General features: G+C 32.3%; 2 protein-coding genes across 2 annotated transcripts; both read left to right on the forward strand.

Moving 5' to 3' along the window:
* Positions 1-1,058: 1,058 nt before the first annotated feature.
* Positions 1,059-4,959, forward strand: LOC148549044 (uncharacterized). Its single transcript, XM_088495682.1, has 3 exons — positions 1,059-1,253; positions 4,352-4,823; positions 4,931-4,959. The coding sequence occupies exons 1-3, from the start codon at positions 1,059-1,061 to the stop codon at positions 4,957-4,959; spliced, it is 696 nt and encodes a 231-aa protein (XP_088351808.1).
* A 10,719-nt stretch (positions 4,960-15,678) lies between these two features.
* LOC107614547 (terpene synthase 10) lies at positions 15,679-21,604 on the forward strand. Its single transcript, XM_088496874.1, has 7 exons — positions 15,679-16,069; positions 16,410-16,671; positions 17,144-17,540; positions 19,295-19,513; positions 19,632-19,770; positions 20,198-20,437; positions 21,139-21,604. Exons 1-7 carry the CDS (start codon positions 15,815-15,817, stop codon positions 21,439-21,441), a joined length of 1,815 nt encoding a protein of 604 aa, XP_088353000.1. The 5' UTR covers positions 15,679-15,814; the 3' UTR covers positions 21,442-21,604.
* The last annotated feature ends 4,941 nt before the right edge of the window (positions 21,605-26,545 follow it).

Consider the following 26,545-nt stretch of genomic DNA (forward strand, 5'->3'; position numbering starts at 1 on the left):
CGCTTTTAAAGCGTGGCGAAAAGTTCAAAAAAGCGTGGCAATAGCTTTTCGCCACGCTTTTTGAGCTACCGCCACGTTTTTTGCAGCCTATTGCCACGCTTTTTGTTTGCCACGTTTTTTTACAAACTGCCACTTGTAAAAGCGTGGCTGTAGGTGGGAAATATGGCCACGCTTTTAAAGCGTGGCGATAGGCAGAGATATGACCACGCTGTAAAAGCGTGGCGATAGGGTAGATCTGGCCACGCTTTTCAAGCGTGACAGTAGACCAGATATGGCCACGCTTTTAAAGCGTGGCGAAATCAGGAGATAAGGCCACGCATGTAAAGCGTGGCGAAAGCGTGGTAGTAGAGGAGGTATGGCCACGCTTGAAAAACGTGGCAATAGACAGAGATATGGCCATATGGTCACGTTTTTAAAGCGTGGCGAAAAAGATGGTCAGTAACCTAGTTCCCTTTTTAATCTTCATAAATAAAACCTAACATGAATTCATAGATAATTTTATAATTTAGTCAATAACCAATAATCAAGTAATCCAACTTTCATAAAATTGTCACCAAAATAAGTGTGTGATCACATAACAACATACACTAACAAAATACCAAAAGTGAAAATCATAACTACTTATGAATTCCTAATACATGAATTAGAATTCCTAATCAAAGTCGTCTTCAAAATACCAAAAGTGTGAAATTCCTAATACATGAATTAGAATTCCTAATCAAAGTCTTCTTGTATCAAAACCACGTACGTCCACAGCATCGCAAGCAACGCGTCTTCAGCATTATCATTTAACCAAGAAGGGACATGCGATCAGAGAGAACGAATCAGGGGAAAATGAAAATGAAAAGGGAAAGCCCTAAAAGTAAAAACAACGGAAAAATCGAGAAAATAAAAAGAGAAAAATCGATATCATACCTTTGGAATTCGAGGGCTTGGAGGAGAAGAAGAGGGAGGAGCTTGCCGTCGCCCATATTTGCTGGAGCTTGAAGGTGAACAGAGAGATCCACAATGATTCGAAGAAGAACAAGAAAGAGAAGAAGGGTATGAAGATTAACAAGATGAAGAAGAAGTGGTTTCCATCAGTGACGAAGGTGAAGGCGAAGGGCGAAGGGCAAAGGGAGGAGCTCTTCCGATACAGGCGAGTAGTTTCGAAGGTGAAAGAGAGATTAGGGTTAGTGGTTTCGAAGGGGAAAGAGAGATTAGGGTTGGGGACCGGGTTGGGGGCCGGGTTGGGAGCCGGGTTTGGGAGCCAGGTTTGGGTCAATCGGTTGGGGCCCCTCTCGCCACGCTTTTAAAACGTTATTGTTGCTCTCTACGGCCACGCTTTTGAAGCGTGGCAGAAAAGAAACTTTTGGCCATGCTTTTAAAGCGTGGCAAAAGTGTACCAGCATATAGCCACGTTTTATAAGCGTGGCCGTAATGAAACCCTGTGGCCACGCTTTTAAAACGTCCTTGTTTCTTTCTATGGCCATGCTTTTGAAGCGTGGCAGAAAAAAAACGTGGCCTTTTCTCTAATCAATTGCCACCCTTACAAAAGCGTGGCCGTTGATCCTTTTCGCCACACTTTTGAAGCGTGGCAAAAAAAAGTGGCCAAATCTCTAATCTATCGCCACCCTCGTAAAAGCGTGGCCATTGACCACTTTTGGCCACGCTTTTGAAGCGTGGCAAGAAAAAAGCGTGGCCATAGGCCTTTTTTCTTGTAGTGAATAAACTAATTTTTAAAAATATTTTCGCAATTTTAGCGGACAAAATCCTCATGATATCGTTATTTTGTCATAATAAATTTAAAAAATTAAATTAAAAATATTATAAATTAATAGACGACATTCAAAACTTTTAAAGAAATACAATAGAAGCATTATCATTCTGAAAATACTTTTTGTATATTTTAGCATAATTGAGAATAAAAATTTACTCTATCGAATATTTCACCTTATATATTACCTAGAACTTGACCATTTTATATTACCTCTTTATTGTGTGATTTTATAATTTAACATTTTAAAGTGTTTTATAGTAATTTTAATTTCAACAAAATATGATATAAATAAGATCACGTCAATATTAAAATAAAAAATACTTATCTAATAAATTTGAAAAGTAAATAATATATTAACAAAAAAATAAAATTAATTTCTTAAAAACAATAGAAAAGCGGCTGAACAAGCTGTTAGGAAATTATTTTAATTTCCTAATTTGTTTGTGGGCAATACATATATTAATTGTAATCACAAATTATGCTATTTCAAATTAAATGACTTATAGTCACAAAAAATGACTTATATAATGATGATCTCATTTATTGTTATAAATGCTAAATTGAATAAGTCATTATTACTTTTGATTTGGAATTAAATGAGAATAAAACCAGATATTATCTTTTGTTCCTTAGATAATTATCTTTTTGGATTTTAGATATATTATCTTTTGGGCTTTAGATACTATTTTATTTGGGCTTTAGGGTTTAATGGGTGCCATGCTCAAATATAAATAGACTTTCAAGGTTTCGGTCCCCAATATACCAAAACCGTCTTTGTTACTCTTTCCCCATCAAAAGAGTTGCAGTTCAGCCTCCTAGGAATACAGAAGGCTTTGGTTGAGGAAGATCGAAAGAACCACAAAATCCAAATTCTTCCATCAATTTCTAACTCTTATGAGTAAAGGTACGCTTCCGCATTATGTTATATTTTTGGTGATTCAATATGGATGATTTGGGATATTAAAATTAATTTATTTTAACAAGTGGTATCAGAGCCATCCATAATTTAATCATCGAAAATATTCGATTTTATTTTATTGGATCAATATATATATATATATATATTTATATATGCGTTATTTACGTTGCATCCGAAATTGTTGCACGCTAATTGTTCCCTTATGTATGTGCATCAATATATATATATATAATATATATATATTAAAAAAAAGGGACAACACAAAGGACACTGTATATATATGTATAACCTTTCACAGTATAGGATATATAATCACTTTAAAGGTTAACATTTTCATTGCAATCCTTTAGATATATACGTGTATTATCATTATGAATTGGATAATACATTTAGATATATATATATATATATATATATATATATATAGACATTTTACATGAGAGCGATTTGGCAATTAATTTACGTAATAAACAAATGTTTTATTCTAAAGAATATATAGAACATTATTAAATTGTAATGATCTCATATTTAATTGTGTGTACCATTAATTTGGTATAAAGTTAATTAATTATTCTTTTAGGATATAAAAATTATTATGTATATGTAACTTATGCGAATATTAATCGATCCAAAAGGAAATTTATACTTGGCCAAGTTATGTATACATATTAATAATATTTGAATAATAGAAAATATTATTTAATTGTTACATAAAGAAACTAGTAACAATTTAGATTAGTATACCCATCTATTTTATAAAGATTTGGTTTTGGAATAAATTGATTGAACATTATGTTGCCAAAGTAGTCTCTTTTGTGAAAATTGATTTATTTAAAACATTAGGAATATAGTGTTATGTAATTCATGCGAATATTGGTCGGCCCAAAGAAAGGTCTATATTTGGCCGAATTACATACACATATTGAAAATAAATACATGTTTGGGTAATTAATTAAGAATAAAGTAATGCTTATTATTTATGCGGATAATAATCGGCCAAAGGAAGTTTATTGTTTGGCTAAATAATAAGCATTGCACACTTTTGTTTATTTTCTATTAATTATGCGTTCAATAATCGGCCCAAAGGAAGGTTATTGTTTGGCCAATTAATAGAAAATATATACGGTAATAAATAGGTTGCGAAGTTTAAGTCTCCATGTGCGCATTAAGTCGGTCCAAAAAAAGGCTTAATGTGTGACAGAAATTTTCACAATATTTGATTACTGCATGAGAGTATCACTTACAGTTAATTTTTCTATCCAAAGATTGAAAATTAATGTTGTTCTAGATATCTCAATATGGATTTTTTCCATTATTTAACTAATGTTTACTGCATGTTTATTTGTTCTAATCCAAAAACTATGGCTTTAGCTACCAATGTTTCTGCACAAATTAGTAGCATTCCTATGCTGAATGGTTCAAACTTTAAAATTTGGAAGGATACCGTGGAGATTGTCCTCGGTTGTATGGATATAGATATAGCTCTTTGATAGGAGAAATCCACTTCCACTCCGGAAAATCTCAATGAGGTTAAAATAGAGAAGTGGGAAAAATCCAATCGAATGAGCATTATGATCATGAAACGCTTAATTCCTGAGGCGTTTCGGGGCTCAATTACTGAGGATAAAGATGCCAAATAGTTCCTAAAGGATGTTGAAAAATTCTTTACTAAGAATAAAAAGGCGGAGGCAAGTAGTCTTTTGAGCAAACTTGTCTCCATGAGGTATAAAGGTAAAGGGAACATAAGGGAGTACATTATGGAAATGTCTCATCTTGCTTCAAAATTGAAAGCACTAAAGTTAGAGTTGTCTGAAAATTTACTCGTGCATTTCATTTTGATTTCCCTTCCTGGACACTTTGGAGAATTCAAAGTGAGATATAACACTTTGAAGGACACTTGGTCCTTAAATGAGCTTATATCTCACTGTGTGCAAGAAGAAGAGAGGCTACAGCAAGATAAGACTGAAAGTGCTCACATGGCTTCATCTTCTCAGTATAAAAGAAAGCGTGATACTACTGCGGATGTGCCTTCTCAGCAGAAAAAGGCTAAGAAACAAGATCAAGTTTCAACTTGTTTCTTCTGTAAGAAGGTGGGACACATGAAGAAGGATTGTACCAAATATGCCACCTGGCGTGTAAAGAAGGGTATAAATCTTACTTTCGTTTGTTCTGAGGCTAGTTTAAATTATGCACATGTTGATACTTGGTGGGTAGATTTTGCTGCTACTACTCATGCAAGTGTTACTATGCAGGGTTGCCTGTGGAGCCGACCGCCAAGTGATGCTGAAAGATACATCTATGTGGCAGACGGCAATATAGTTGCAGTCGAACCTATAGGAACCTTTAGATTATGTTCCACGAGTGGATTTTACTTGGATTTATTGGAGACATTTTATGTACCGTCATTTAGACAGAATTTGGTTTCTGTTTCTCGTTTGGACAAATCAGGTTATTTTTGTTTGTTCGGAGACAATAAAGTCAGTCTCTTCTATAATTCGAATAATATTTGCTCTGGCCATTTGGTGGATAATCTATATAGGCTTGACTTAAATTCCTATAATAATGAAATACTGCAAACGGGTACAAAACAAAAACAAAATGAGAATTCGGCATCATTTTGGCACAAACGCCTAGGTCATATCTCTAAACAGAGAATTCAGAGGCTCGTGTTGGATGGAATTCTTGGACCCCTAAATTTGGCAGACTTTGAAGTCTGCATTGAGTGCATAAAGGAAAAAAGGACAAACGAAAGGAAATTAGGTGCCGAGAGAGCTAAAGATGTCTTAGAACTGATACATACCGATATATGTGGCCCATTCCCTACTGTCTCTTGGAATGGACAACGGTACTTTATTACGTTCATAGATGATTACTCTCATTACGGGTATCTATATTTAATTCATGAAAAGTCCCAAGCCTTGGATGTTTTCAAGTCTTACAAAGCTGAAGTTGAACTTCAACTTGGAAAGAAAATTAAAGCTGTCAAATCTTATCGTGGTGGTGAATACTACGGAAGATATGACGGTTCAGGTGAGCAACGTCCCGGGCCTTTTTCTCTTTTCCTAGAGGAGTGTGGTATTGTTCCGCAATACACCATGCCAGGCAAACCTAGCATGAATGGTGTTGCAGAGCGAAGGAACCGGACTCTTAAAGACATGGTGAGAAGTATGATTAGTCATTCTTCCTTGCCTGAATCACTCTGGGGAGAAGCCTTAAAGACCGCAGTGTACATCCTTAATAGGGTGCCAAGCAAAGCAGTTCACAAAACCTCATATGAAATTTGGACTGGAAAAAGGCCCAGTATAAAGCATTTGCATATTTGGGGATGTTCAGCTGAGGCGCGACCTTATAGGCCGCATGAAAGAAAATTGAACTCAAGGACAATTAGTTGCTACTTTGTTGGTTACATTGAGCACTCACGGGGGTACAAGTTTTACAATCCTGAATCAAGGTCTATTTTTGAAACGGAAAATGCGAGATTTCTTGAGGATGTTGAGTTTGGAGGGGGAAGGAAATATTAGGAATGTTGCTTTTGATGAGGATTCTGTAACTGACAATGATCAGGTCCTTGTGCCTATTGTTGTTCAAGATACAGTTATAGTACAAGAGCAAAATAAGAATCCTACTGTAGATCCAGTTACAGTACAAGAGAACAATGAGAATATTGTTGTTGCTCGAGATACTGCTACAGTACAAGAAAATGATGAGAATCCTCATCAACCCCAACCCATACAGCAAGCTCAAAAACCTCAAGAAGTCTCATCAAGGAGATCCAATAGAGAAAGGAGAAAATTCATCTATGGTCTCAAACAAGCTTCCCGTCAATGGTATCACAAGTTCATCAAGTCATTACCTCGTGGTTTTGAGGGAAATATCATAGATGAATGTGTATACCGCAAATTCAGTGGGAGTAAATACATTTTTTTCTTTGATCTTATATATTGATGACATTCTACTTGCCAGAAACGATATAAGTTTGTTGCATGAAATTAAGAAATTTCTATCGAACAAATTCGAAATGAAAGATCTTGGTGATTGAAGAACGAAACTCTCGCGCGATCTAGAATTTTCACGAATAAATTTCCGTTGTAAGTATAGCTTCTAGACCGACAAGAATTCCTTTCTTACAAAAGTTTTGGTTGTCACAAGTAACAAAACCCCTTTGAAATTAATAACCGAAGTATTTAACCTCGGGTCGTCTTCTCAAGGAATTGCAGGGAGGTGTTCTTATTATTGGTTATGAGTCTTGTAAATTGGGGGTTTTGAAAGTGAGGAACAGGTAATTTAAATAACAAGAAAAATAAATTGTAGGAATTAATAAATTAAGATCTAATAAAACTCTTGGCAAGGTATGAAAATTTGGAAGTCCTATCCTAGTTATTCTTATGAGAATTGAAGTTAATCCCACTTAGTTAACCTTTACGAAAGCAAGGGCAAGTCAAGTGAACTAATTAGTTAGATCCTCAAGTCCTAGCCAACTCCTAAGGAAAGACTAGAGTTAGTGGGATTCCAGTCAATTAGCAGACATAACAATCAATCACGATAAGGTTGATAACTCAAGAGCCTCCAGTTAATCAATTAAAGCCAAGAATATAAAAAGCTAAATAAGAATCATAAATCTGAAATACCTCAAATTGCATTAAATAGAAATTATAATCTAACATGAAGAGTTCATAAGCCAATTTGGTTAAAAAGAGAATCAACAAGAAAAATAGAATAAACTAGTAAGCCAGAATAAATAAAAGTAGAATAGAAGTTGAATTAAAGGAACAATGTTGAAATAATAAGAAATCCTAATCCTAAATCCTAAGAGAGAGGAGAGAACCTCTCTCTCTAAAAACTACATCTAAACTAAAAATTATGAATTATGAGCTGATGATTATAAAGGAATGGATTCTCCCACTTTATAGCCTCTAATATGTATTTTCTGGGCCGAAAACTGGGTCGAAAACAACCCAGAAATCGCTGGAGAAGAAATCTGCCACACTGATTTTCGTCACTGCGATGCGTCCGCGTGGAGCATGCATTCGCGTTGTCTAGCATCAGAGAAGCTATAGCATATTATATATTAAATTGAAGCTTCAGACGTTAGCTTTCCAACGCAACTGGAACCGCGTCGTTTGGACCTCTGTAGCTCAAGTTATGACCGTTTTAGTGCGAGAGGGTTAGGCTGACAGCTTTGCAGTTCCTTCAACTTCTTGTATTCCTTCCACTTTCGCATGCTTTCTTTCCATCCTCCAAGCCATTCCTGCCCTGTAATCTCTGAAAACACTTAACACACATATCAAGGTATCTAATGGTAATAAGAGAGGATTAATATTAGCAAATATAAGGCTAAGGAAGCATGTTTTCAATCATAGCACAAAATCAGGAAGAAAAAAGTAAAACCATGCAAATAGTATGAATAAGTGGGTAAAGAGTTGATAAAATCCACTCAATTGAGCACAAGATAAACCATAAAATAATGATTTATCAACCTCCCCACACTTAAACAATAGCATGTCCTCATGCTAAGCTCAAGAAAAGCTATAAAGGAGTGAAGAGGAATGGTAAAATGTATGAAATGCAATCCTATCTATATGAATGCAACTAAATGCAAAATATTTCTACCAACTTGGTGAAAAGTAAATAAACCTTTCAAGAACAAACATGAACTGGATTTCACTAATTCAAATCATAAAAATGAAGTACAAATAGACTTGCAGAAGAAAATAGCTCATGAAAGCCAGGAATAAAGAATCGAGCATCGAACCCTCACCGGAAGTGTATACACTCTAATCACTCATGTGTTTAAGGTTTCGATTCTCTCAATTCTCTACTAACCTTGCTTTCTAAGGCTTGCTCTTCATCTAACAATCAACAAAAATTTAATGCACAGATACACATATCAAGAGGTCTTTTAAGGGTTGTAATGGGGTTAGGGTCAAGGTAGGATTGTATTTGGCCAAGTGGAAAAAAATCTGAATCCTTAATTAACTTAAACTTTTCCCACCTAACTTAAGACAATCCATGTAATTACAATGCAAAATCTAACTGCTCATTAACTATATTTTCCACATATTCATGCATCCGATTTTGAGTACAGTACATATGCATTGCTTTCATCATTTACTTTGGGGCATTTTGTCTCCTTTTACTTATTTGCTCTTTTTCTTTTCTTTATATATATATATATATATATATTCTTTTCTTTTATTTTTCTCAATGCATATGATTAAATTATTGGATGCATGAATCATGTCCTAAACATTTCTTTCACATTTTCAGAAAATTCTAACATACTCAATTCTCAAACCAAATGTTTCCAAACCCAATTTTCCCACACTTAAATCATAAGCACTCTCACTAGTCTAAGCTAACCAATGATTCAAATTAAGGACATTATTGTTTTTTGCTTAGAGTTAATGATGTGCTAAAGTAAAGAACAAAGAGTAAAATAGGCTCAAAATTGGTTTGCAAAGAATAATGAAAAGGGTAAGGCCATATGGGTATGTAAGCTCAGTGAAATAAAGGCCTCAATCATGTAAGTGAATGCATACATCAAATAATGGAAATATAGAATTAAGCAAGACAAAAATCACAATTTTAGAGAGAACAACACACACCAAAAATAAAAATTTGGTTGATAAAATACAACCAATCAAATAGGCTCAAAATCTCACTGGTTTTGTGTGTTCAAGCTTTAAACCATGTTCTAGTATAATATTTCTTCAAACAAGTTTAACATTAAATTTTATTCAAATTAGTGAAATGCTCTAAAAGGTTTCTTGAAAAAGAAAATATTACTTCAACCAAGTGGTAAAATATGCACAAAATCAAATAATCATGCAATCAAACATGCAAATGCAACAACTAACAAGGAAAATAAACCATTGGTGTTGAGATAGAAGAGTAACTAACCCATGGAGATCGGTATCGACCTCCCAACACTTAAAGATTACACCGTCCTCGGTGCATGCTAAGATGTACAAGTGGACGGGCTGCTCCAACTGATGTCTTTCTCTTTGTGCAGATTGACTTGTTTGTCTCCCCAGTTAGAAGCTTTCCCTTTTCCTTCCTCGGTGGCCATCTTGAAAGAAGAGAAAAAGAAGGAAAGTAACCCAGAAATAAAGATAAAAACATAAATAAAATATAGGTGTTAATGCCAAATAATAAAGGTCTCAATTACATGGTAGCTACAACATGCAAGTGAGAAAATAGTGGAAGCAAATGGCATACCAGTGGTGCAAAAGTTGCAACAAATGGGGGCGAAGTGTGGGTAATGAAAGACAATATAAATTCATGTCAATGCAAAAGGAATACCAGTATTATAAAAATTAGCATTGACATATAATTGATAATACCCAATCAGAATAAAACAAGTCATGAAGCACCAGAATAATTCAAGAAAAGATGTAACAGTTGAATAAGAAATTTTAACACCAATGGAAAAATAATGAATTTAGAAAAGAAAAATAAAAATATGCACTAAATTAAAATGTAATGAATGAAAGTATGAAAATGAATTAAAATAAAATAAAATGAAAGATAAGAGGAATGAGAAAGGAAAGAAGGGAAGAAGAAGTAAGTAAGAAAGGAGGGAGAAAAAATTAGGATTGAGGAAGAAAAGATAAGATATTTGGCGCTGATTTGGATAAGCTGTGCGGCAGAGGCAACGCGGACGCGTGAGTGACGCGGTCGCGTGGTGCGAGATAAGGTCAGGTGACGCGGACGCGTGGGTCACGCGATCGCGTGGCCTGATTTGTGCGATTGGCGCGAGTGCAACCTCGCGTTTGCGCAACTCTCTGTTGTAAATGCATATTGCCAAAAATATGGGTGATGCGATCGCGTGCTTGACGCGATCACGTGAATGGTCTTTCTTTTAAAAATGACGCGAACGCGTGGGGCACGCGTTCGCGTGGCAGGGCTTGTGCTTCTAGCATAGTTCCAGCCCTATTCCAGCCTAACTTGCTGCCAAACACCCGTTTACGTCGATTTTACAGGGCCACGCATTCGCGTGGGTGACGCGGACGCGTGGGAGGCATTTTTCCCACATGACGCGGACGTGTCAGCGACGCGGTCGCGTGGATCAATTTATGCTAAAGGCACGCCTCCAGCCACGCTTTCGGGTGACTCTCTGTTCAATCTTGTTTTCTTCCCAACGCACATATGACGCGGACGCAGATGCAAAATGCAGTATGCAGATGCTGATGCAGAATGTTATGAATAATTCCAGGTTCAATAAAATAAAATAAAACTCAAAAACAAACAAAACAAAATAAAATCAAAATGGAAGAAAATGAACGATCATACCAAGGTGGGTTGTCTCCCACCTAGCACTTTTAGTTAAAGTCCTTAAGTTGGACATTTGGGGATTCCTTTGTTATGGTGGCTTGTGCTTGTACTGATCCTTGAATCCCCACCAATGTTTGTAATTCCAATGGCCTCCGGGATCCCAAACTAGGCGCAGAAAGCCTTCAAGTAAGTTAAAGCAAGTGACAAGGTCTCAAGAGTGTTGATTTCCAGAATGAATTCCGGGGTCCCAAATCTTGCTTTTGCACCCGTCTTCTTGTTCATCATTAGTGTTCCAACCGGGTGGCAGGCAATCTGAATTCTCACTAAAGTGGCCAAACAACTTCCCAGACCCATTCAATTGAGCTCATAAGCCAATTTGGCTAAAAAGAGAATCAACAAGAAAAATAGAATAAACTAGTAAGCCAGAATAAATAAAAGTAGAATAGAAGTTGAATTAAAGGAACAATGTTGAAATAATAAGAAATCCTAATTCCTTTAAGAGGAATCCTAATCCTAAATCTTAAGAGAGAGGAGAGAACCTCTTTCTCTAAAAACTAAATCTAAACTAAAAATTATGAACTATGAGCTGATGATTATGAATGAATGGATTCCCCCACTTTATAGCCTCTAATCTGTGTTTTCTGGGTCAAAAATTGGGTCGAAAACAGCCCAGAAATTGCTGGAGAAGAAATCTGCCACGCTGATTTTCGTCACTACGACGCGTCCGCGTGGAGCACGCGTTCGCGTCGCCTAGCATTAGAGCAACTATGGCATATTATATATTAAATCGAAGCCCCAGACGTTATCTTTCCAACGCAACTGGAACCGCGTCGTTTGGACGTTTGTAGCTCAAGTTATGACCGTTTTAGTGCGAGAGGGTCAAGCTGACAGCTTTGCAGTTCCTTCAACTTCTTGTATTCCTTCCACTTTTGCATGCTTCCTTTCTATCCTCCAAGCCATTCCTGCCCTATAATATCTGAAAACACTTAACACACATATCAAGGCATCTAATGGTAATAAGAGAGGATTAATATTAGCAAATATAAGGCCAAAGAAGCATGTTTTCAATCATAGCACAAAATCAGGAAGGAAAAAGTAAAACCATGCAAATAGTATGAATAAGTGGGTAAATAGTTGATAAAATCCACTCAATTGAGCACAAGATAAACCATAAAATAGTGGTTTATCAGTGATGCCTCTTTTGTATTAGGAATCGAGATACTAAGAGATTGCTCTCAAGGTATTCTTGGATTGTCACAAAAGAACTATATCGAAAAGATTTTAAGTAGATATGTCATAGAAAGTTGTAGACCAATGGACACACCCGTAGTTAAAGGAGACAATTTTAGTCTCAAGCAATGCTCCAAAATGATCTTAAGAAGACAACAATGCATGATAAACCTTATGCATCAGCACTAGGGAATTTAATGTATGCTCAAGTCTACATACATCCCGATATATCATTTATAGTGGTAGTGTTGGGTAGATACTTGAGCAATCCGGATATAGATCATTGGATAGCTGTTAAACGCGTAATGTGTTGTTTAAAGAAAACAAGGGATTACATGCTTATTTATCGGAGATCAGAAAATTTGGAGATCATTAGGTACTTTGATTCTGATTTCATGGCATATGGTTGCGAAACTTTGTCACTAAGCTTCATATAGTAGTTGAAAGGCCATTAAAGATATTTTGTGACAATAAGTCAGCAATACTATACTCCAATAACAATAAGAGCTTGACAAAATCGAAGTATACAGACATCAAGTTCTTAGTTGTCTAGGAGAAAGTTTAAGAAAAACAGATTTTCATAGGACATATAGGAACAGAGTATATGCTAGCAGACCCATTATCAAAGGATTGACCCCTAAGGTTTTTCATGAGCACACTGCTCGGATGGGTGTCAATATTTGTGATGCCTTAGTTTAGTGGGAGTTTATGCTATATGTCCTATGACAGATATTGAGTTATTTTTCTGCAGAATTAAGTTGATGGTTTATTTTATGTTATGTGAAATGTTCATTTTGCAATATTTGTATTGTGTTTGATCTCAATAAAGTTGGACCAGCTGGAAATAGACATGCATGAGATCATTTGGCATGTAATTTCTATATTACTCATCCAAATTTGATATATGTCGTTAAGTATATTAGGATGGTGATTGGCGTGGTTTAGTCACGACAATTAATGTGATAAAGCTGCGGTAGTTCCATATCTAATGTATGAGACGAACCAGATTGTTAAAGTAATGAGAGAAATAACATTCAGATGCATGCATAAAGTTTATAAGGTGTGATTATGTCAAGAAAGAATATATGTATAGCCCAAGTGGGAGATTGTTAGGAAATTATTTTAATTTCCTAATTTGTTTGTGGGCAATACGTATATTAATTGTAATCACAAATTATGAATTCAAATTAAATGACTTATAGTCACAAAAAAATGACTTATATAATGATGATCTTATTTATTGTTATAAATGCTAAATTGAATAAGTCATTATTACTTTTGATTTGGAATTAAATGAGAATAAAATAAGATATTATCTTTTGTTCCTTAGATAATTATCTTTTTGGATTTTAGATATATTATCTTTTGGGCTTTAGATACTATTTTATTTAGACTTTAGGGTTTAATGGGTGCCATGCTCAAATATAAAGACCTTCAAGGTTTCGGTCCCCAATATATCAAAGCCGCTTTTGTTACTCTTTCCCCATCAAAAGAGTTGCAGTTCAGCCTCCTAGGAATACAGAAGACTTTGGTTGAGGAAGATCGAAAGAACTACAAGATCCAAATTCTTCCATCAATTTCTAACTCTTATGAGTAAAGGTATGCTTCCGCATTATATTATATTTTTGGTGATTTAATATGGATAATCTAGAATATTAAAATTAATTTATTCTAACATAGGCACGTTAGTGCCTGTTGAGCCGCTAGTTTTATTAAAGCGGTTTTACGTAAAAGCTATTTCGAACAGTTAAAGTTATTATTTTATTAAAGCAGTTTTACGTGAAAAACTTCTGTTCTTACAAGTGGCTTGATTTCCACATTTTTCACGCATCGAAGGCGCCTCCTGAAGTAACGCTTTTGAACTTGAGGCGTTACTAGCGCTTTGCATGCATGCCTGCGTTACTAACGCCATGCAAAGGCTAGAGAGCTTGAATCTTGGAACTGGAAGCCTAGTTGCATGCGTTGTTGAAAGTGGCGCTTCAATAATGACGCGTTACTAATGCTTTGGTGTGTCTCTGGGGACTTTGTTGCATGCGTGAATACACAATATAATCTTTAATGCCATTCTTTATTCTTGACTGATTTCATCCTTGAACAACTTGAATCTCACACCATTCATCATCATTCTCCTAAAAATCATTAAATATAAGTGCATCAAAGTTTCGTTCTTAATCTCATAAATCAACACAAAATAAACTAATGTACATAAGTGCAACAAACTTAGTTCTATTAGGCACAAAATCACCTAATGTACACAAGTGCATCAATCTTAATTCTTATAATATTCATGAATGAACATAAATTCAACTAATATTAATTGATTCTTTGCATGCAAACATAATTGAGAATTAACCACAAAAACACGTTATTAGTAAACAAAATTCATGATTTATTTGATGAAAAAAATTCCTAAACTAACTAGCTAAGATGCACATGTATTAAATACTTTAATCCAAGAACTAGAGGTAATATAAATAATTTTTTTATTTATAAAAATTAAAATATTAAATTTTAAAATTTCAATTATTTAAATCGATTCATATAAAATTTTTATTATTTTATAACTACAAAACTTTATAATTTGAATATAGAAAATTATCCATTATAAAATTAGCTAAAAAATTCTAATTTAATTCAAACTCAATTTATCCAAACTTAATTTAATTACCTTTAATAAAGTTATTTCTGGAATTAAAGTCTTTAATGAATAAATAAATAAATTAAAATTGGCTCATAATAAGATTTTTTAAAAGTTTTGGGTCTTACACACCACATGTTTGGGGCTTTGGGAGATTCGCCGACCACTTCTACTAAGAAGTCGACTATTGCCTGGACTTTGATGGAGAGATCGTTGAAAGTGAGGATCAGGACTTGAATGAGAGGATTGAGGTGAGGGATCGAACCTATGAGTCGTCGGTTGGTCAGCGGATGGGGCCACCTGCAAGGACACTTCAATGCTAAAGTAAGAGTCCATACGATGATGAAGTGGCTAATTGAGGTTGTAATGACGTACCTGAGAAGAGAGTAAGTCCCTCTCTTTTTATCCCAAATTATCCGGATGGACCCTCTTTTGCCAGGACCCAATTTCTCAAAAATATCCGCTAACTGTCAAGATCTCTTCGAGAGATCAAAACACGTGTGGGACGTCACGTTATATAGATGGAGAATGGATCTGTGTGGTATTTTAGTAGACTCCATCAGTTGGGCTGAGCCAGAACACATTTTTTATATATCATTTTAAACATTTATTAAATATTTTTTATATATCTTATATTCATTAAGAATAGTAAACAGTAAATTGAATAATCAATATGAAAACGTTTAAAACGTTTACCATACAAAAGAGAAGAGAGTCAAGAGACACAAAATCTACATTCAGATAATTTTGAAGTGATGTGATTGTAGTTAATCATTATATATACAGTACGATTTAACACGCCTGATAAATGAGGAACACGATATTATTATATAAACATATAAAGAAAGCTCTGTTTGCATTCATCACCTACATAAATGCTTGATTTTGCTGCCAAGTGCCAACAAGCAAAACACACAATAAAAGTCACCAAAAAAAAAAAAAAAACACACAATAATAATCCACTCACAAAAAAAAAAAAATCTTTACAGTTATAATGGATCTTTCAATTATACTTGCTTCTTCAACTCCATCTATGTCCACCAAAATGTTGCTTCATCCTCCGAGGAGAAACTCATCGTCATTCCTAGCAAACAAGAAATTCAGAGTCCCTCCCCCAACTCAATGCAATATTAATGCATCAAATAAAGTTTCTGATAATAGCCAAGCAATTGTTCGTCGATCTGAGAACTTTTTTCAACCTTCTATTTGGCATTATGATTATATCCAGTCATTGAGTAGTGAATATAAGGTATGGTTTCATACTTCAAGAAATTAACGCTAATATTAGAGAAAAAATAGTTAAATATTTAATTTAATATTCATAATTTTATATATATAATATTTATAATTATATATTTATTAATTTATAATATACAATTATTTTAATAATAATAGATAAATATTAAATAAGATAATTTTTTATTATTTAGATTATTTTTTATTATTTTTTAAATATTATTAGAAATTAAATACATACATGATTTATTTTGTAATAAGACAGTTAAATATATGTGATTTATTGATTTAATGCCGGCCAAAAAAGCACTAAAAACTAATTAATCAATGTGGTCAAATTATCAATAATGCAGGGAGATGTGTACGTAGAGAAAAGCCAAATGCTAAGGGAGGAAGTAAGAATGATGCTTTTCAAAGCGGAAAATAGTGTTGATCAACTTGAGCTTATTGATGTCTTGCAAAGACTTGGAGTGGCCTATCATTTTAATAATGAAATAAGGAACATGTTGGACAATATTTACAACATGATGGATAACTCAAAGAAGGATAAGAATTTATATGCTACAGCACTTGGGTTCAGACTCTTAAGGCAACATGGTTATGATGTATCAACAGGTTTTTTCTTTCTCTTTTTGTTAATAGTGATGGCTAGACACTCCCTTATGAATTTATACATACATTATATTCATGGTTTTAAATTGCAGACCATAATTATAAATACAGAAAATATAAGAAATTAATTTTTAGTCAATATTAACTAATTTTTTAGTCAATATTTGAAACATTTAGAATCTAACATTGAGCGTTTAATTATGATGATTAAGGATCTAGAGTTTTAGATAAAATAATTTTTAAAAAGTTAATTGATATTGACAAAAAAATTTAATTTTCTAAAATTATATATATATTTGATTTATTAATATTCATAATTTTAGTCCCTTCAAAATTTGTGTGTAGTAGGATCAAAAACAAATTAATATCTTCAATTTTTCAAAGATCAAAACTAAAAAAATTATTTATAGCGTAAAAAGAAGTATATTTCTATATGAACTAAAAATTTATTTAATTTTTTTAATGGATATTGTAGATATGTTTCTGAGCTTTCAAGATGAAATGGGCAACTTCAGTCAACACTCATCAATTGATGTTGAGGGAATGCTATCACTTTATGAAGCCTCATTTCTTTCATTCGAAAATGAAACTATATTGGATGAAGCTAAAGATTTCACCTCAAAATATCTCAAAGAATATTTGAGCAAGAATAATGATGAAAGTAATGATCATCATGACCATTACTTATCACTCCTAATTAATCAAGCTTTGGAGCTTCCATTACATTGGAGAATTCCTAGATGGGAGGCTCAACGGTTCATTAATGCATATGAACAAAAGAAAAACATGAATCCACTTTTACTTCAGTTAGCTAAATTGGATTTCAACATTCTTCAGACAATATACCAAGAGGAACTCAAAGTCTCATCAGGGTATGATTAATATAGACTTCAATTTTTAGTATAAATTGATAAATAAAGATACATATTAACTAGAATTTGTGTATATTTATAGATATGCTTTCGGATCAAGATCTTCTAAAATAAGAAAATTGATAAAATAGTAAATTAAAGAATTAATCATTCTTAAATTAAGATAGTAAAATACACATTTCATAAAAATTATAACATTAATGATGATTAATTTTTTATTTTATTACTTCACAAATTTTTTTACTTTAAAAGATCTAAATTATATGCATTCACATATTTACTAATTAAATAATTAACTACTAAAATATTAAATTTTTCATAATAACATAATAAACTTACAATACATTAATAATCAAATTTGTTTGCATACGCAGTAGCATAATAAAAATAAAAAAACTATATATTATACGTAACATTAAAAAATAATTATTAAATTAATTATTATATTATTTATGTAAAAATATATTTATTTTATATATATATATATATATATATATATATATATATATATATATATATATATATATGACTAATTTTTAAAATATACGCAGCAAAATTATAAAAAAAAATTTATGAGATGTCAAATATATATTTTTGTATACAATAGTTGATTAATAGCTAATTTATAACGTATATGCAGTATAATTGATTTATGAGTATCATATAGTTTAAATTAATTCTTAGGGATAATATAAGAATAGAAAAAGAAAATCTACTATTTTAAAAAAGGGAGCAAAACTGATGAAATGATGGTTTTAGTGGAATTAAAATTGTTTTAAAAAATAATAGAAAAATATCCGAATTTATTATTTTTAATTAATAATTAATTATTAATATTTAAAAATATAGGATAAAATATATTATTAGATTAATAGATTATGAAAATTGAGTTAATAATTAATTAATGATCAAAAATAATAAATTTTAATAATTTTTTTAAAAAAATTTATTAAAATAATTAGTATTTCTTTCTCCCTCACAACCACTCTGCATCCTAGTCACTTCGTGCTTGTATATATAAGTGGTAATGACTAACGATTGTGATGATCTTTTTCTAGCAAACTCAATCATTATTGGTGCATCTATCTTTAGTTTATTAGAAAATATATTTGGTGCTTTAACACTGTTTAATCTTCAATCATTTTGTTCTATATTATTAACTTATCTTTATCTCTATAATTGATTTAGATAAGTGCTGTCCAGTATGAAAAAATTATTGTTGAATATTATATTACACAAGTAGAATTTTTTTTAAATAGGACAGAATAACTACTTTTCATGCTTTTATTAGAGGAATGTGGAACAGTTTTTCAATAAAATATACATATTTTCTTTACATCATGACTATTATTTTATATATGAAAAAGTACATAATGAGTGATTATTAGATCAAAAGGTGATAATTACAAACTAATAAAAAAAATTGGCAAATTGGTTCTTAATATTTTAGAATATTAAACAAATTAATTTTAATAAAAAAATAAAAAAGAATTTAGTCTCTAATATTATTTTTTTTTTTGAAAAGTGACACTACTTTTTTCTAAAGATAGTATGGATAATAGATTAAATTGTCTAAAATTATAAAAGATAAAGGAATAATTTGTCAAATATTCTAAAATATTAGGAACCAATTTGTCATTCTTTTCATTAATTTGTCCAAACCAAAAATTATGAGAGAGACCAATTTAATAATATAAATATTCCAATTAAACTTCCTAATACTAATGCCAAAACCTTTGTTGTTGTTTTTAAAGATGGTGGAAGAACACTGGGCTTGGTGACAAGTTAAGCTTTGCAAGAGATAGGATGGTAGAGAATTACATTTGGACTGTTGGAAACAATTTTGAGCCACAGTTTGCGAATTTAAGAACGGTCATAACAAAGGTCAATGCCCTAATCACCACCATTGATGATGTTTATGATGTCTATGGAACCTTCGAAGAGTTGGAGCTTTTTACAGATGCAATTGAAAGGTTAGCAATGATTATTATTACTCAGTCATATCTTTTGGCGTAGCTACTAACAACCTTAGATTATTTGAAATTTTTACAATAGAAATTAAATAAAATGCTTATAACTTTGTTATTTCAGATGGGATCCATTTACCATTGATAATCTCCCAGATTACATGAAATTGTGCTTCCTAGCACTTTATAACTTTGTGAATGAGTTGGCATATGAAATTTTCAAAGATCATGGCTACAATGTCACTCCATACCTACAGAAATCGGTAAGCTATTAATTAGTTATTACCATCCCTATTAGTTTTCTATTAGTTTCAAATTTTTGTTTTTCCAATTTGCTGAATTAAGTTTCAAAATGATTCTTAAAAATTGGTTGCATATATTAAGATAGTCTCTAAATCTCAATTACATCAATTATATATCTAAATTTGACAAAGTATACAACATTAATTCCTAATAACGTAATGTATTATCACTTGAGGAAAAAGTCACACATCAGATATAAGTCATAAAACATAATGTGAATCCTATACATCATTCCTTCCTTTTCTATTGGATGTTTTAACTTTTTACTTACTATATATATGTATAGTGACACCAAAAAGTAGCTCAAAGAATATTTCTAGAAATAAATATTGCACATAACTTATTCATAGTGTATGTGTGAACTAATTGAAATTTTAAAATTTTCAGTGGATAGATCTATGCAAATCATATTTTATTGAAAAAAAGTGGAATCATAGTGGATATACTCCAAGCTTCGAAGAATACATAGAGAATGCATGGGTCTCCATAAGTGCACCTGTTATACTTGTTCACACTTATGTTCTGATTCCACAATCATTTAGAGAAGACGAATTGCTTCAGTACTCTGACGTCATCAAATATTCATCAATGATTTTACGCCTTGCTAATGACCAGGGAACATATGAGGTATATCCTTAATTAATTCTTTGCTATATATATCTCTCAATCATGTTCTTTACATAATTCTTAAACCGTGTCAAACAATAAGTGAACGTCTAAGACCAAATAGTTACAAAAACAAGATAAAAAAAATAATATAAGTTAACACACACATGTCATTTATTCCCAAATAACATAGTATTTTTTTTTTTCATTTTTCTTGGTGAAATCTATTAGTTTTTATTACGTAGCTCTTGAATTAATAACCGGACTAATTATTTGACTAGACCTAAAAATTAAAGTTCACAAAATAAGAGTCGTTTAGTTTCTCAAAAAGGAAAACTTTTGCAATCCATCTCACCGACACACACTATTGTACGGTTTTTTTTTTTTTTAGACAAATTATACCCTAACACACGGACCCTCTTTTTTCCCTCCGCATGTGTTTTATAACCATTTTTCAGTCTCAATTAGGATTTAAATTACACCCTAACACACTATTGCACTTTAGTTTGCACATCGGGTTGGAAGTCCCCGAACTGCTTCCCATCGCGTGAGGCTGGACCGAGCTATTTTCGAATTGGACTTGGCACACTCAATTTGTCTCTAATTTAAAATTAAAAAAAAATTAAATAATTATTTTATTTATTTAAAAAAAATTTAATTCGTTTTAGAAAATGTTCTTTTAAACTATGCCAATAAATTCTATGTTTTGTTTTCCTTGACAGCGTGAGAATGAGACTGGTGACTTCATTAAGTCAATTCAATGTTTGATGAACGAAAATGAAGTTTCTGAAACAGATGCACGTGAGCGCATAAAATCCATGTTAAGCATAGTATGGAAGAAGATGAACAAAACAGCTCATGATTCTTCTTTGTCTAAGCGCTTCAAAGAAATTGCTATGAACCTTGGAAGAATGGCACTATGCATGTACCAACATGGAGATGGCCATAGCATTCAATATTCTCAAATCAAGAATCGCATATTATCATTACTTATTCAACCCATTCAGGATAATATATATGTATGAAGGACATGCAAAAAAGTAATTATAAATTTCATAGGTGAATAATTATATAACATTATCTAGAATGACATTTTCATGTTATTTCAAAATCTGAGTGCTATATATGTATATCCATTTGCTATTGAAATAAATAAAGAGACGAGCATGAGCAGTTGTTCCTCCATCATATGTTGGTATAATTTGGCAATACAATTTCTTTTTCTATAATTTCTCCAAGTTAGTTAATGAGTTACATTCATATACGTAGGATTGTTTTATATAAATAAATTAAATATTTATTTATTAAAGTATATAATTATAAAAAAATTATATTCTTACGGTTGAGTATACTACAAACCTGATAAATATATACATATCTCGTTTATACTTTAAATAAAATAATTAAAAAATTAATTGTCCATATTTTATTTGCAAACGAGATAGGTAGAATTCAAAATAAATTTTGTTCTCACTATAAACGAAATATCTGTATATTTATAGTAATTGCATTATCGTTTGGATCAATTTAAGAGATATAATAAATCAACAATGTTATGTCCATACTAAAAATCAACCACCATATCAATCGCTATCGGTAATATTAGAAAGACAAAAAAAAAGCAGTCAAAACTTGTCTTATTTAACATTCATTAATTGCTTTAAATAAGGCAAGCTCTAGCTGATTTTAGCTAAATTTTTTTAGTTACCAAATATTTTTGAGTCGCTATATATTTATCTATAAATATATGTAGTTTAATTTATTTTTTATGTGTATTTTAATTTTAATGTGTATTTTATATTAATTACTGATTTTAGTATACACCTTAACATGATTGATAATAAATATATATTATTATTATTTAAATTATATTATTTAAGGGTAAATCACGCTTTTAAATTGATTTGCTTTCAATATTACTAGATTATCTTATTTTAATTTTTGTTTTCAAATTATCTTTTTATATAAATTGATGTAACTTAAAACGATTTAAGATAAATTGATTTACAATATCTTACTAAATCGTTGTAACATAAATTGATTTAGTAGGAAAACAACTTTATATAATAATTCAGTTTATCTTGAATAATTGATTTACTAGGGCCAGAAAACGTGGATAAATTAATTTAACTTAAACCAATTTACTGAGTCACCACTTCTACATAAATCATTTTTACTTAAAACAATTTACAAGAACCAGTCGTATATATAAATTAGTGAAATCGCATTGTGTATGATAAAAATAGAATTTTGTCACGCTTTTAAAGTGTGTCAAAAAATACAAAAAAGTATAGCGATAATTTTTTGCCATGTTTTTTGAGCTATCGGTACGCTTTTGAAAAGAACACATTTGTAAATGTACCGGTTGCTCTATCACCACGCTTTTGTTGATCTATTGGTACACTTTATATTTTGCCACACTTTATCAATTGCCATGCTTATATATAACCCTATAGCCATGCTTTTAAAACGTGACTATTGGGTTAGTTTTGGCTACACTTCAAAAGCGTGCCAATAGAAAAAGATACAGCTATGATTTCTTAAACATACCTAAATTTGAATCTATTGCCATGCTTTTAAAGCGTGACTATATCCTTATTAAAAAAATCCTAGTATCTGCTTTTACATGTATTCTAATGTACTCCAAAAACAATAAAAAAATATTGACAAAAAACTGTGAATATTATTTAAAAAAATTAATCAATAAAAATTAGTATTGCATTAGTAGAATTCAAACCAAATTAACTATATCGATCTCTTATAACCAAAGTAGTTATAAGCATGTAAAATTAATAAAATTCTCAAACATGTCTCTCCTATAAAGTGGTAAAAGAATAAAAGTTGAGTTATACATATTTTCCTGAACCATACTCCGTAAATATCTTTATTTCCTCCTCCACTTCAAATATCATAAATGTCACGTGAGGAACTGCCATTGTTGTCTTTCAGCTCTGTATTTGTATTATGCTTCACTAAACACTCAGATATTACTTCTCGTTCATAGACAACAGCGTAATGCAGTGGTGTTTGTTTATCATTATCCTTATAAAATTACAAAACACATGACAATATAAGCAAAATTTCAACTTCAACATTGGAAAAATAACTAAAATGCATAGAACGGTTTTCTACTGCACATGCTAAACTGAGAGTTAGAGTTAAGCAACTATTGTAATAAGGAATAATAACTTAATTTAACATTCAAGCTAACTTCCATCATGTTTCCATTCCAGAAAAATATTGTCAATACCTCTAAAATTCTAAAGTATATAGATTAGCTCAAATATCTTAAGTACTTAAATTGGAATATTTTGAATTGTAATATATGAAATACCTTGGCATTAATATCAGCATTCCTGCTAATAAGCAACTCTGTGACATTAAGGTGGCCATGATCCACAGCCCAGTGTAATGGTGTCCGACTTTCAGTTTCTATAAATACTCTCATTAATCAAATATTGAGAAAGAGAAAGTATAATAGCAAAATAAATGATTTGATATAGTGTTGTAACATAGAAAAATAATCTAAAAGATCCTTTATGTTTATAGAAAACTGATGGTTAAATCATTGTGGATTTACCTTCAAAAGTGGAACTGGGGGTTTGTCTTCACCAGGCTGAGGATGCCACTCAAAAAGCACTTGCTTCTCGTTAATTGTGTCATGAATATACGGATACATATTCATTGCCGTTCTTGAATGAAAATCTCCTCCGGCTTCAAAGGCTTCCAACAAGCTCTTACAGTTAGCAAGATGTGCAAGAATCCTAAGATCCAACTAAAAAAAGAGAGAAAGAGAAACTTACATCAGCTTAATGAATTTTCTTCTTGTTTTGTTGAATTATAATGAGAACATAAACTACTAACCTAACCGTAATCAACAACTATGAGAGAATTCCCAAGAGCAGCTATGAATGCTTGACGAATTTTGTAACGACCCTTTTCCAGAGCGGGTTGATTCTGGTTACGAATTATATGTCATTCGGATTAAACATGTTGCATTAAGAAAGCCAATTATCAAACTAATTCTAAGCTTAACTTATTGTAATAAATTTGCTGAGAATGCAACAAAAGCGAATAGGCGAACAGCTAAGCTTTGTCCCACTAGGTGATATCATCAAACAATGCTAAAACGACCTATCATATATACAGTATAAAACATTAAAAAAAATCTTGTAAATCTAGGGAGTTAGAAGAATGTGCAGACTTGGCCTTCTTGCTGATAAGCATCCAGCTTCTTGATAAACCACTATTTTATGGTTTACATTGTGTTTAATTGAATGATTTCATCAAGTCTTCACTCACTTATTCATACTAATTGCATGATTTTACAATTCCTTCCTAATATTATTTTATGGTTGAAAACTTGCCTCCTAGAGATCTTTAATTAGTATATTTTAATTCTCCTTTATACCATTCGATGTCGTGATCTGTGTGTTAAGTGTTTTAGGCTTTATAGGATAGGAATGGCTTAGAAAATGGAGAGGAAGCTTGCAAAAATGGAAGAAACACAAGAAACTAAGGAGATGATCAGTGAACACTGACACACGCGCATGGCTCACGCGACCGCGCGGAATGGAAAAATTGCAGCGACGCATGCGCATGCCTGACGCGTACGCGCGGATTGGAATCTGTACAAATGACGCAAATGCGTGGATGACGCGTACGCATGACAAGGAAAATCGCTGAATGACGCGAACGCGTGGACGACGCGTACGCGTGACCTGCGCGATCTGCAGAATTAACAGAAAATGCTGGGGGCAATTTTGGGCCGCGTTTTGACCCAGTTTTCGGCCTAGAAACACAGAATAAAGCCAGAGAACATGCAGAGACTCAACACACATCTTAGACATAATAGATATACAATTTTAGATACATTAGGATTACTTTTATTTTTAGATCTGAATCTGGAGAGAAACTACTTTCCCTTTAGGTTCACTTTACATTCATTGCTTTTGCCCTCAGATATTGAAGAGTCATTACCTCCGTTGAAGACATTAATCTAGTTTGTTTCTTTACTTACTCTTTTATTTATTTATAACATATTCTTAATTCTTGCTTAAGGTAGTAATTGGATTATTTTCATGAATTGTTAGTAAAGATGATTACTTTTACTTTTAATAAATTTTGAAGTTTTATTTTATTTAATTTATCATGTCTTCTTCTTATATTTTTCTGAGTATTATATTCATGTCAATGGAGTAGATTCCCAAACTTGACATGGGGGTTGATTAGGAGGAGACACTTGAGTTGGAAGGGTTAAGTGTTGGTTAATTTGGAAGTTGTTGGCTAGTTCTATATTTACTAACGCTAGACCTTCCCAAGGGAGAGGACTAGGATTTGCGAATAAGGATTAGCTCAATCACTTGACTTTCCTTTATTTAGTAAGGGTTAACTAAGTGAAACAACAACCTTTTTGATACTACACTTAAGAGATCCCAACAAGGATAATGTAACACCATACCATACAAAGTCTTATGCTTAAGTCATAATTCAGAGATGGCAAGGTATTACGACCTCTAAAACAAAAATTTAGTACGTATAGTAGTATGAATAATTGATTATAACTAGGAGCCTTTGTAGAAAAAGGGGGTAAACAAAAACCGTAACTCGAACGGGCAACACTTCGATCGATAACGTAACGAACCGGGATAAGCTAACGCGAGATCATATATATAAAGAGTGTCAAAAACAAGAATATCAAGACTCAAAACCCGGCTGCGAAGAGAACCGGTCCGAGCATAGCAATATATACATATGATAAAATAAGGAAACCCCAAAGGAAACCCAAAGGGACACAAATACAGAAAACCTATTCTCCAAAAATCCCCTCTAGAAGGAGTCATCACAGTTTGTATTATTTAATGGAGATAAAAGTATCTAAGCAAGATATATAACCCAAAACAGAGTCCCGAGAACAAAGGATCTTCGCTAATCCAGAAGTCTCCAACATGCCTCAAAGAGAAGCCTCGCGTCCTGCATCTGAAAACCACAAAATTCGCATGGGTGAGAACCAGAGGTCCCCAGCACAGTAACAACTTCCACATATATAATACATAATAATAGAGGAAAGCCGAAGGCAATCCTAGAGCTTCCTCCAGATAATATCAAAGCTTATAAACAAGCTAAACC

The sequence above is a fragment of the Arachis ipaensis genome, chromosome B8 (genome assembly GCF_059453495.1).
Source record: "Arachis ipaensis isolate K30076 ecotype BB chromosome B8, ASM5945349v1, whole genome shotgun sequence".
Taxonomy (NCBI): domain Eukaryota; kingdom Viridiplantae; phylum Streptophyta; class Magnoliopsida; order Fabales; family Fabaceae; genus Arachis; species Arachis ipaensis.